The sequence below is a fragment of the Stegostoma tigrinum genome, chromosome 12 (genome assembly GCF_030684315.1).
Source record: "Stegostoma tigrinum isolate sSteTig4 chromosome 12, sSteTig4.hap1, whole genome shotgun sequence".
Lineage (NCBI taxonomy): Eukaryota > Metazoa > Chordata > Chondrichthyes > Orectolobiformes > Stegostomatidae > Stegostoma > Stegostoma tigrinum.
In genome coordinates, this window is record NC_081365.1 from 35,052,877 (window position 1) to 35,066,685 (window position 13,809).

At 39.3% G+C, this 13,809-nt stretch overlaps 1 protein-coding gene across 1 annotated transcript in view; it reads left to right on the forward strand.

The window, feature by feature from the left end:
- gsk3ba (glycogen synthase kinase 3 beta, genome duplicate a) overlaps positions 1-5,850 on the forward strand; it is a 183,844-nt gene extending 177,994 nt beyond the window's left edge. Inside the window, exon 11 of the mRNA XM_048540399.2 lies at positions 508-5,850. Coding sequence (XP_048396356.1) covers positions 508-578 — 71 coding nt within the window. The 3' untranslated portion in view covers positions 579-5,850. The remainder of the gene's footprint in view (positions 1-507) is intronic.
- The last annotated feature ends 7,959 nt before the right edge of the window (positions 5,851-13,809 follow it).

Here is a 13,809-nt window from a genome sequence, read left to right on the forward strand (position 1 = left end):
GGTGTTAATGCCTTGGGGAAAGTCTCATGAATGAAATACAATCTAAATGAGCTGTCATGCCAGATGAAGTGAGCATCCTAGTTTGTGTTTGAAAGAAAATAATGCTCTCTAGCTTAATGAACCCTGGAGTATTTGATTGCCTTAGCATTTATTTTCTTCTGCTCAGCATATTTTTATTTACTAATATTTGTTTGCATGGGTTTTCAAACATTTATAGTTAATCCAAAGTGTTTAAATTGACCTCTTCTACATGTTTGAATGGTCAGGTTTAATAGCTACTAGACAGGTAGGTTTCTAAGAAATTCACATAGTTACCAAGGAAGGCTGAAGGTAAATTTGACTGGGAAATTATTCTATGGTTATTTCTGTGAAAATGTTCCAAGTTTCTGTGTATTGATATTTTCAATGTTGCACTTCTGTTTTTAAATCAAAGATAGCATTTCACAAATTATTTTCATCAGTGTTTTATTGTAATGAAAGTAATTTTAGTTTTCTCTTCTGTTCCAGATACCAACACTGCTGTGGACCGTGGACAGTCTACCAATGCAGCTTCAGCTTCGGCATCCAACTCAACCTGAGGGCGGGAAAGCCCTGGCTCAAATTTCCAGTCAGCTGCAAAAATGCTGGTCAACTATGAAAATTGTCATTAGTGTTCATTTTATTTAATCTTGTTTCAAAAACGTACACAAAATAAATACAAACCAATCATTTACTCACTGAAGAGGGATTGAAAAGGAATAAGGAGAAATGTTAAACTCCTCCCTTGACAATCTTTTATTGAAATCTGCCGTAGTGTTCAAATCTCCCCCACCCAATCCAAAAACATGAAAGGCTGAGGTGTGTTTCACTCTGGTGTAGTGCAGGGTATGATTTGGCATGAAGCATTGCCATTGGATTCATTCTTAAGAATCTGAGTAAGAAGGTAGTAATACTTAGTTATAGATATTAGATTTTATCAATACTGGGCCTGTACCAGCAGCATATGGACAAGGGTACAGATCCACTGAAGTAGCTACTGCAAGAAAGACTCCAGTCACCATAATCTCCGTGAATAGAAAAGAAGTTGGATATTTTCAGTACTTTTCTGTCTGTTGATCATTTGACTCTTCAGGGCTGAAGGTTTTTTTGTGTGGTCCAGTGCAACTCTATACTGGTCCCATTTATTTAAAGCAAAGTTTTGCAGAAGCAGTGTAGCACATACACATCCAAGTTGTTAAACAGCAGGTCCTAGATGATTTCTGAGCTACACCAACTGAAATACAGTCTTGAGTTCTTGAAGGAGTGTAAAAAATTATCCCAGTGATTTCAGATTTCCTCTTTTCTCCTGTCGTCTTTCTTTTTCAGCCATTTCCCCTTAACCACCACCTATTTTTGATTATTTTTGTTTTGTACATAAACTATGTGGACCTGGGAACTGATGAGAGCAACAAACATTCAGGGCAAATTTCGTTAATTGTAGGAGAGCTTTTAAAGCCATATAGTTTCAATTCTGTACTATAGGTGCGGCTACAATGTAACAATAAGGAACTAGTGCTGTATAGTATATAGTTTGGAGTGCCTTTGCTTCCGATGTTTGATTTTCTTTTTAAATTTTTGTCCCTCACAGTATATTTGTGATTTCTTTCATATTTAACCCTTTATGTACCTTTTTTAAGTTGACATCTGTCTTGTAGAGAAATTTTATTTTTATTGCTTATATCAGATTCACACTGCAGTTGGAACAAAAACAGATGTACAGAATTGTTGAACACTTCAAAAGTTGCATATTTCACTATTTAAAATGTTTGGGCTCTCAGCAGGTTATGACAATTTGCAGTTTGAGGCTGGATTATTCTACAGAAAATTGTTTCCAGTTAATTTGGCAGAGTTAATATGAAAGAAAGCTACAATATAACATACTAGAATTTATATACGTGTAACCAACTATTTGAACACTTGTGCTATGCCAACTCTGTTTCACTCTCCAAAAATTTACTGTAGGATATGAATCTAGGAATGAAAGTAAACCTGGCAGAGTTGCTAATAGTGCTGCATGAACTGATGACTTTAAATTTTTAATGTACAAATGATATAATTATTTGACATTTTATAATGCAAATCTTGATTTTAATTACTTTTGTTTTACCAAATGCTTTTATCTTGTGTGCACCGAGTTAACACTGGAGTTTCCCATTACATGGCTTCCTAACTGAACTGCAGCTTTAATTTGCAGCTTCTAAAGTTTCAAGTGAATTTGTACTAAGGATGAGGGAACTGTTAGGATTTGGTTAGTGCCTTTAAAGGAGCAAGTTCATACTGTCCATTGAACTTTTGCCCTTTTCTTCTGTTCTGTTTTTGTAACAGACGTAGCACTATTTTTGCTAAAATACCACAGTGGTGATATTGTCACTTTTTACATTCGCAAAATAGATCTGTAAACTGATGTATAATGAGGAAATGCCACTAAATACTGCAGTGGGGAAGTGAACATTGGGCAAAAATGGGATAAAGGGCAAGTTTAATCCGAATGGTTTGCTCATCCTTAAAGCACCTCTACTGCAGTGTATATTCATTACAAACAACAAGATACGCACTAGCATCTGCAGTGTACAAGGTATGAGTGAATTTCCAAGTAAAGCTGAATTGGCTGTGTATATTGTCTGATTCCTGTAACGGAGTGTACACTATCACTTTGTCATTTTTGTTAAATCTTTTGGAAGTTTTCTAGCCTGTCCTTACCATAATTTAGCCTAATAGTTGTATGTGTATTTTCTGGCAATTCAGTACCGCAAACTGATGAAATTCAGTTCACTTTATATTTCTCGAGATCCTGTTTTTCCATAAACTTTAAAAAAAAATTTCATCATATAAGTGACACAGTCCCTTTGAAGAAAATGAAACATTTGGAAATCAAATCCAAAATTTAGTTTTTTTTGTAGGTTTATTTTTGAAACTTTTTTTCAAATTATCCCTCACCTTGTCTATGTTTAGTACGATTTTGTCAGTGCATGGGCCCTCCTGCTGCTGCTTCTCTGAGCCGACCACTGGCCTCAGCCAAATTTCTTTAATGAAAAGGCGGATTTCTTCAGAAATTGGATACAATAAAAGCTTTCCATTTTTCTTGAGGGTCTGATGAAAGAGAACATTTTCTTGAGCTTCGAAGTTCAAGCTAATTGTTCCACATAAAGAAAAATCAGAAAGAGGTGGTTTAGAGTTGTTTAAAAATAATCTTGCGCAGTAGGAAGCAAATTTTCAAGATTTTCAAACCATGTCCTGCTTTTAAATATTCTACCAGTTGGAGCTACAAAACCTTTGGGGCAAAAGTTTTTGGACATAGATAAATCAGGCTAGTGCCAAATGATCAGAACTTCCAGCGAGCATTAGGCTGATACTTGATAGTAGATTTTGGGGGACACTAGCAGAAAGTGTTGAACAGACCTGGGTATTGGCATTACATCTTAAACAGCAGGTATATGTGTGCAATTTCAAGTTCTGTGGGCAGTTTAAGGGATTCCAGAATTGTAAGAGAACTATCTAGAATTGGTTTGTACAGTTTTTTTTTGGTGTAAGCTATTCTTTAATAGTGCACATCATAAAAATATTTTTATTACAATATGGAAATTAATATTCAAACAGGTAGTACATACTTTAGATTTTTATTTTTAGTGTACACAATAAATATTCCTCATCTTTGTGTGTTTTATTGTTACAAAAAAGCTTATTCACTACAGAATTGTTACTTCAGCTCCCAATCTTGAGGAAATTAAAGTGGATTTTTCAAGATGTGGGCTACTGTAATAATTGTAGTGACAGCAGGTAGTGAATGAGTTAATTAGCAGTGTGAACTGGTAGTTTGATCGGGATGGTCTTTGTTACACAATTTGTATAAATATCCAAAACACAATCTCAGTACCGTCTGTATTCCTCAAGGGAGTGGAGGAAAAGACCAACGACTAAAATGCTTCAGTCAGCTCCCTGAGACTGAGATTCAGAAATGTGGCTATTGATTTAGCAGTGAATCAAATGAAAGTCATCCACTAGCATGTTGCTAGCCAGCTAGAATTAAATTCAAGCCCAGCCTATTTGTACTGCATTGGCTGTAATGAAGTTTCAGTGCTTTAATTTGTTTTTTTTTATGGAAGTGCTATTTGGTGCCATTCCTCTTTCAATTCACTGGTCCTGAGAAGGTCCAAATAATATCATTACACCAGGAATACAATGTAGATGTGAGCTGTAGTCTCTCAATAACTGGGTTTAGTGAAAGTAGCATAACTGTGATCTAAATTTCCCCTGGTTTGAACTCTTCAGGGGGGTGGGGGGTGTCTCCAATTGCTGCCTGCTCAATTTGACTTCCAAATTGAAATGAATGGTTCGAATTTTATTGCAATGATCAACCAAATCTTTGAAACGAAGATGAAATGCTGAAAGTCATTGCCTACATCTTTGTTTTTATGTTGCAGTTTGCAATTGGTACACAAAGGGTTAAACGTGGTAATTTACTTGTGTGACTACCTGCTTGCCTGTATAATCCGCATTAGAGATGTTTTGCTATGCTTCACACAGCCTGTATACAAAAGCTTGACCACCTCTCTTGTCAAAAAGGACTGTGGATAATATACAACCATTGCATCACTTGTGAACTGTCTTGGTTTTAAAAAAAGCAAAAAAAAACAAAAAAAAACTGTTTAACATTATTACTTGAATGCTTCTGTTTGTGACTGAATTTTTATTTCATTTTAATATAAATTTTTGTGAAGTATGCTTGATGTTTATCCCTGTAAATACAATTCGTTCTGTGTGACTCGGTTCCGAATAGATACTGGTACTGTAATTTGCATTAAATAAACAGTAGGATAGGCCACAAACAATTCATAGTTCCTTCCTGTCTAATTTTGTAAGTCTTCCTTTTCTCGTGCAGTTGATCTGATCAAGTGAAAGTGGTTAATTCTTCCACAGGATTTAAACCTTTAATATAGGTTTGCAATGTAGCCTGCCTTTCTGTATTTAATAAAGTGTCTTGATTGTAACATTTTGAGTTAAATACATGTGGAAAATTATAGTTTAATCACTAGTAAAGAGCTACTGAGGGGAATGAAAATCAAAATAGTGTATTTCAATATAAATATACCCATTAAATGATATTAAAACACTCAGCTGAGTGGTGTGGACATCCAAAGAGTAGTTGTAAGCTTGGAGATGTAAAGTAGAATGCTGTTTTAGTGATCTGTTTGGCCAGTACTGTAGTCCAAATGCTCACTATAACTTGTCAATGTGTCAAAAGGCAGCCAAATCAACTCTGCTGATTCCTTAGTTTGCAGCATGTATGAGTGCTGCTGACCATTCGCTGGCATTTCGATATTCTAATATAAAGTATTTCTTTGCTCTTTTCAGTACTCTCCACCCCCTTTAAAAATATATGTTCTGAACAAAGCAGCCTTAATATGGAATAGAAATTAAACATTAATCTCTTGCATCGTGAGTGAATTTATTTAATTTGATCGTAAAATTTGGTTTTCTGGCAAGTATACATGTCAAAGTAGTGATCAGTACTTTCAGTAATAAAACATGGTAGTGACCTAGGCAAAGCCAAAACATCAGTTACATTTTCTTCAGAAGTATTCAAGATGAACCAATTCGCAAAGTAATCATTGTAAATTTAATTACATTTTACTCAATTTTTATTTACACTGTGCATTTGGACAGAGCTGTGATTACTTGCATCTGACTGAAACAATGTGAAGCTGAACTGCAAATTATATGGTTGTATATGAATACATACACAAGTGAGCTACCAGAGAAAATAATAGAAATTGCTGCTGTTTTTGTTTCCTCAAAGTGTTACTTGGCTTAAAACAATAAAATTATACCTAAATTGAATTGATGGTCTGAAACGTACCAGTTCCAGTGTCATGTAAGAATAGTAAAATGCATTTCTCTTTTGCGCATGATTACTAAAACCTTAGAATCAAAGCTGTTGAATCTGGTAAAATCTGTTGATTTTTAAACTCTATTTGGGTTTTTTTTTCCACTTAAAAAAACACAAACCTCAAGTGAGTCCCTATACTAACAGCAAAACTCGGGAATAGGTTAACTGTGTTTTAACAGTTTATGTAAAAAATAACTTTAAATGTAATTATTATTTGAATCACAATATTCTCCATGTGGTTTAGATAGTTCTATGGTGAAAATATGGGAGATTTTTGAGGTTCTTTTAGTCAAAAGTTGCATGACTTCCCCCATATGCCATGTTTTAATTTTTATTCCCTTCCTATATTTGAATTTTGTTTCAATAAAATGTGATTTAGCAGCAGGTCAGTGTTAAAACTGTAAACATTCTTATTTTTCTTTCATGAGAAGACTTTTTAAACACAATAAAAATTTAGTCCCAACATTATTATAAATTGGAAAGAAAAACAACTTTTGTATGGCACCAAAATTGCACCCTTGGTACAGTACCCCAAAAAACCACTTGCACAGTACTCAAAATAGAGTCCCTGTCTCTAACACTTTTAGAAGTTTGTTACTTACAACTTGAACACATTCTGGAACTGCAATTTCCCTCCACCCGGAATATTCATGCTTCTAAACTGGGAATATGTAAGTATCTCATTGGGGTTTTATCTCAAAACTTTGGCTGTGGGACACATGCTGGCTCTTTGAGGTAACATAGTTTCATTGTATCCCTCCTTTCTCAGGAGCGCTGGTCTGTACAGCCATCTTTTATAAAAGGATTTTACAAGACTGTCAAAACAATGGATAAAAAACTTCTCCCAACCTATGGTGTTTCCCTTGAGCTTGAAAAAAAGCCTCAATTGTTCTAAACTGGAGCTTGTTTATTTAGTTTGGTTGTAAATTGCTACCAACGTATACCAAAGAAACCATTATTTTAAAGCTAGGTCTTAACTGTTTTAAAAGAATTTACCATGGCTGTAAAAATATTTAGTGTCACAAAACCCACATTACTAAGCCAAAAACCCAAGCATACAATGATATTCAAGTGTAGCATCACAATTCTGAATTCCTTTCAAAAGTGAATTCCTGCAATTGGAGTATAGTTCTTTTCCCCCCTTGCAGTGCAGGGGTGTTTGAAGTGGCTGCTTTCAAAATTGTGGCCCTGTGAACACACAGGTTTCAACTCCTTGTTTTTGTATATTCCTTGAGGAAGTAGCAGTACAAATGAAGTAAGATCCATTCTCGCTACACTACAAAAGAGAAATGAAGAATAAAATCAAACTGAGAGCAACAAACATGCATTAATTCATCTAGATTGGCTCATTCAGTTTTAAGCACATTCTGTGTTGGTTCTGGACAGGGCGTCTACAATCACATTCTATTTCCCAGTGCTGTGATTTTCAAGTAATGTTTCTGTCGTTTGAGGTCTTTGCACTTGGTGCTCCTAAACTAATTCCAATTGAGTAAAGCTGGTGGGCTCTTTGGACCCTATTGGCTGACAATGGTCTAATTTCAGTCATGAGGTTGGTTGTTGTAGTTTTTAGGGTCTGGCAATACTTTTTTAGTAATTCTAAGTACTTAATGGATGTGAAAGAAAAGTCGGAGGTGAGGCCCCTACGTGGATAGCTGGGGGAAGCCAACTTTAATGAGGATAAGAATGGATTTGACCCAGATGAATTAGATCCAAAGCTTAACAGGCACAATTAAGTAAACAATGCAGGACCTTTTAAAAGTTATATTCAAATCCCCATGAGGGGGGGAGAAAGTACCACAAAAATATAAGGTAGGGGTGCAGGTTAGATAGACTTCAGGGTTAGGGTAAAAGTTCGGCACAACATCGTTGGCCAAAGGGCCTGTACTGTGAGATACTGTTCTATGTTCTAAAAATTTGGAGCTCCTTGGATGGCAAAAAATTAATCAGGGAAAAAAAAGTGCTTTCAACATCATAATACAATTGAGAGCCAGGTAAAATTTAGATTTGAAGCATAATCTCTAAAACAAATAAAAGAATATGAGAAGAGACTTCCAGCTAACACAGAATGGAATTCCAAGGTATTTAGGTAGTAAAGGGAAGAGGAGTGGTGTTAATTCAGGATTTACATGAGAAAGCAGCAGCTACGACTGATGCTGATGGCAGTCGTGCTTTTATTTTCATCCCTTTTCCAGTGTCTCTATTCTTTTCATTGTTGGGGCATTAATGAGACTGAAGTCTTTAGCTGTCAAAGCCAGCTAACGGAAATATGATGCATATTCAAAATGATGTAGGTAGTACAGAAATTCCATTCCACCTTCTCATTTTCATGATTGTGACATGCAGCTCTACTGAATATATTACTGAGTGGTTGTCTATCTCCAGAAAAGAGGCCAGCACAACCAAACACTAGGCTTAACCATTTAAAACCACATCGTTTCTCTTAACTTGTATATTCTGGCTGCAGAAAAGCCCGGAACCGTATGGACAAGATTCTAGAGGATAACTTTCCCAATATTGATTGGAACCTCCTTCGAGCAGAAGATTTGAATGGAGCTGTTTTTGTAAGGTGTGTTCAGGAGGGTTTCCTAACTCAGTACGTTGACAGGCCGACGAGGGGAGAGGCCATTCTAGACTTGGTGCTCGGAAACGAGTCGGGGCAGGTATCAGATCTTGTGGTGGGAGAGCATTTTGGTGATAGTGACCATGACTGCCTCACATTCTACATAGCTATGGAGAAGGAGAGGATTAGGCAAAATGGGAAGATATTTAATTGGGGAAGAGGAAACTATGATGCAATTAGACATGAGTTAGGAACCATGGACTGGGAGCAGTTGTTCCATGGTAAGGGAACTATAGACATGTGGAGACTGTTTAAGGAACAGTTGTTGCGAGTGATGAATAAATATGCCCCTCTGAGACAGGCAAGAAGGGGTAAGATAAAGGAACCTTGGATGATGAGAGCGGTGGAGCTTCTCGTCAAAAGGAAGAAGGTAGCTTACGTAAGGTGGAGGAAGCTAGGGTCAAGCTCAGCTCTAGAGGATTACAGGCAGGCGAGGAAAGAGCTCAAAAATGGTCTGAGGAGAGCCAGGAGGGGGCATGAGAAAGGCTTGGCAGAACGGATTAGAGAGAACACAAAGGCATTTTACACTTACGTGAGGAATAAGAGAATGGGTAAAGAAAGAGTAGGGCCGATCAGGGATAGCATAGGGAACTTGTGTGTGGAGTCTGAGGAGGTAGGGGAAGCCCGAAATGAGTTTTTTTTTTGCTTCTGTCTTTACAAAAGAAACAAACTTTGTAGTGAATGAAACCTTTGAAAAGCAGGTGTGCATGCTGGAATGGATAGAGATAGAGGAAGTTGATGTGCTGAAAATTTTGTCAAACATTAAGATTGACAAGTCGCCAGGCCCTGACCAGATTTGTCCTCGGCTGCTTTGGGAAACGAGAAATGCAATTGCTTCTCCACTTGCGAGGATCTTTGTATCCTCGCTCTCCGCTGGAGTCGTACCTGAGCACTGGAGAGAGGCGAATGTAATTCCTCTCTTGAAGAAAGGAAATAAGGAAATCCCTGGCAATTACAGACCAGTAAGTCTCACCTCTGTCGTCTGCAAGGTGTTAGAAAGGATTCTGAGGGATAGGATTTATGACCATCTGGAAGAGCATGGCTTGATTAAATGCAGTCAACACGGCTTTGTGAGGGGCAGGTCATGCCTCACAAACCTTATCGAGTTCTTTGAGGATGTGACTAGAAAAGTTGATGAGGGTCGAGCTGTGGATGTGGTGTATATGGACTTCAGCAAGGCATTTGATAAGGTTCCCCATGGTGGGCTCATTCAGAAGGTCAGAAGGAATGGGATACAGGGGAACCTAGCTGTCTGGATACAGAATTGGCTGGCCAACAGAAGACAGCGAGTGGTAGTAGAAGGAAAACATTCTGCCTGGAAGTCAGTCTCTGTCCTTGGGCCTCTACTGTTTGTAATTTTTATTAATGACTTGGTTGAGGGGATTGAAGGATGGGTCAGCAAGTTTGCAGACGACATGAAGGTTGGAGGTGTCGTTGACAGTATAGAGGGCTGATGTAGGCTGCAGCGGGACATTGACAGGATGCAGAGATGGGCTGAGAGGTGGCAGATGGAGTTCAACCTGGATAAATGCAAGGTGATGCATTTTGGAAGGTTGAATTTGAAAGCTGAGTACAGGATTAAGGATAGGATTCTTGGCAGTGTGGAGGAACAGAGGGATCTTGGTGTGCAGATACATAGATCCCTTAAAGTGGACAGGGTTGTTAAGAAAGCATATGGTGTTTTGGCTTTCATTAACAGGGGGATTGAGTTTGAGTCGTGAGATCTTGTTGCAGCTCTATAAAACTTTGGTTAGACCGCATTTGGAATACTGCATCCAGTTCTAGTCGCCCTATTATAGGAAAGATGTGGATGCTTTGGAGAGGGTTCAGAGGAGGTTTACCAGGATGCTGCCTGGACTGAAGGGCTTATCTTATGAAGAGAGGTTGACTGAGCCGGACTCTCTTCATTGGAGAAAAGGAGGAGGAGAGGGGACCTAATTGAGGTATACAAGATAATGAGAGGCATAGATAGAGTTGATAGCCAGAGACTATTTCCCCGGGCAGAAAAGGCTAACACGAGGGGTCATAGTTTTAAGCTGGTTGGAGGAAAGTATAGAGGGGATGTCAGAAGCGGATTCTTTACACAGAGTTGTGAGAGCATGGAATGCGTTGCCAGCAGCAGTTGTGGAAGCAAGGTCATTGGGGACATTTAAGAGACTGCTGGACATGCATATGGTCACAGAAATTTGAGGATGCATACATGAGGATCAATGGTCGGCACAACATTGTAGGCTGAAGGGCCTGTTCTGTGCTGTACTGTTCTATGTTCTATAATAACAACAGAACACCTGTCTAGGAAGTGTGTGTGCCCAGGTTTTTGAATTTTGGACTGGAGTAATGATGCGGTGGACTGGAGGAGCGGGGTTCTCTTGTGTGAAGGCTGTCCTGATCCTAGAGATATTAATCCGTCAGTGCGAGCAGGTGGATGTGGAAATCAATGTCAGGAGTCTATCCTCATGGACCTGGATGTAGTGCCTCAAGATGCTTTGTTACCTCTGACAAGTGATCTTGGTCAGTAAATGTATCATTATGCCTAATTCAGGTACAAATTCTCTCAATATTCTTCATAAACGCTTCACTTACTTATTAACAAGCATCCCTGCTCTTGGCTCAAACCTCACATTCATATGATTTGCTTCACTGTCACACATTAGCACTGGAAACATCCCTTAAACCATCACGCATAGTTTGTAGACATTTTATGTTTTGGGAGGAATGTATTTCTGATGCGATATCCCTTTAAGACCACTGTACAAGGGAACATTCTGCGAGAGGGTGAATGGTTGCCAAGAATATTCATGTGACCTCAAGCTTTGTGAGGATTAAAAATCAGCAAGTAAATAGAAAGCTCGTTACAATGGGGTTGGGTCGGCCAGTATTTTCTGTGGCAGGTCATGTAAAGACGCAGTTCCTCTACGAACCAAACAGCTTGTGTTAAACAAGATGATCAAGTGTGAAGCTGGATGAACACAGCAGGCCAAGCAGCATCTCAGGAGCACAAAAGCTGACTTTTCAGGCCTAGACCCTTCATCAGAGAGGGGGATGGGGTGAGGGTTCTGGAATAAATAGGGAGAGGGGGGGAGGTGGACCGAAGATGGAGAGAAAAGAAGATAGGTAGGGAGGGGATAGGTCAGTCCAGGGAAGACTGACAGGTCAAGGAGGTGGGATGGGGTTAGTAGGTAGGAAATGGAGGTGCGGCTTGGGGTTGGAGGAAGGGATGGGTGAAAGGAAGAACAGGTTAGGGAGGCAGAGACAGGCTCGGCTGGTTTTGGGATGCAGTGGGTGGAGGGGAAGAGCTGGGCTGGTTGTGTGATGCAGTGGGGGGAGGGGATGAACTGGGCACGTTTTGGGATGCGGTGGGGGAAGGGGAGATTTTTGAAGCTGGTGAAGTCCACATTGATACCATTGGGCTGCAGGGTTCCCAAGTGGAATATGAGTTGCTGTTCCTGCAACCTTCAGGTGGCATCATTGTGGCACTGCAGGAGGCCCATGATGGACATGTCATCTAAAGAATGGGAGGGGTGAGTTGAAATGGTTCACGACTGCGAGGTGCAGTTGTTTACTGCGAACCGAGCGGAGGTGTTCTGCAAAGCGGTCCCCAAGCCTCCGCTTGGTTTCCCCAATGTAGAGGAAGCCACACCGGGTACAATGGTACAACGCCTGTTACTGCATATTTTAAACAGTTGAAAAGAGCAGAGAGCAGAAGACATGGAGTTTATGAATTGGCGAAACCTCTGCTGCTGTCTGGGTTGCTGGAGACCATTTAATGTGGGGTCAGAGAAACAGAATTGTTGGGGTATGTGTCAGTGAGACTGTCAAGACCGAAGTGAGTAGAAATGTGCATTGTTAGTGGTAACCATGTCTAGGAGCTGGATAGTGCACATGAATGCAAAAAGGCCAAAACGATTGGTTGGGAAGTGAAAAATACTGTGAAAGAAAAGCCAAGTTCATAAATTGAAATTGAAAAACATACCATCTTTTTATTAACCGGCGCCTGCAGATCTAAGAGTGTGCTGTTGACTAAATATTCTGGGTAATCAAGAGGTCCTCATGTAAAAGCACGCACTCAGTAATAAAAACGTAATGAAGGGGGTAAACACCTCACTGTAATACTTTATTTACAGCATAAATCATTTAAAAATAATGCAACTTTGCCTTAAATAAATTTTACTGGCAGAGAGCCTTCCTACACATTCTCAACTGACTACGTGGACGTTGACATATGTGGCAGCATTTGTGAGGAAACTGTCCCAATTGAATCAATTGTTGGTATGTTGTGGTATGTATGGCAATTCAGTTGAACAAGTATATTTACGTTGGGGTAAATATGTTTTAGAAACTATATAATAATGGAGTAAAATGGACAAAATAATGGAATAAACTTTGCGGTCTTAAAGGTATACAATTTTGCCGGTTTATTGCGAGTGCTGGTTTACAAGGTGCTAGTCAAAATAAGGTTTATTTTCATATTTGTGTAGGACTTGTAACTACAACAAGTACGTTTTTGCATATAAACAATTGAAAGTGGAATTTACGTCTTTAAGCGAAAGGCATTGGTGAAGATGGTGATGAGCTGCCTTCTTGAACCACTGCAGTCCAGATGTTGTAGGGGATCAGTTATTCACTGCAGGATTACTATCCTCTGAACTGCTTTTGTATCTGCATTATTCATATGGCTAGTACAGTGCAGTTTCTGGTAACACTTGGGATGTTGGTAAAGGCGAGATTCCGTGATGGTAATTCCAGTGAATGCCAAGGATTGATGTTTGCAGTTTCTGTCGCTGGCAGCAGGCGTTGTCTGGCAATTGTGTGCCACAAATGGCAGATTCACCAAAGGGATGCTGCGGTGGTGAGTATGTAATGATGGGCAAGAGCGGTAAATGTAGGGTTAATGTTGGGATGGACGAGTTGTTGCAGTGGAAACTGTCTGTGAATTTGTTCCCTCTTAGTCTGTCCACTTACACCTCATCCTGGCATCAGTGAGACTACATCTAGTGGTGCAGTTTTAATCTCCTTATTTAACAGGATGTAAATGCATTGGAGGCAGTTCATGACATTGATTCCTGGTATGAGTGGATTGTCTTATAAAAGTAGGTTGGACAGACTGCACCTGTTTCCACTGTTTCTTTCCTTTGCCGGTTTTGCCAGTTATTCCGCCAACCTCCGTTGCCTTCCGCCCTGCAGACCTTCCCCTGTCAGTCGAATAACTGGAAGCAAGTTGCTGACTTTCAATCAAGCAAACTGTGAATGGTGTTGCAGGGCAATAGTGAGCAACCCTGGGCTA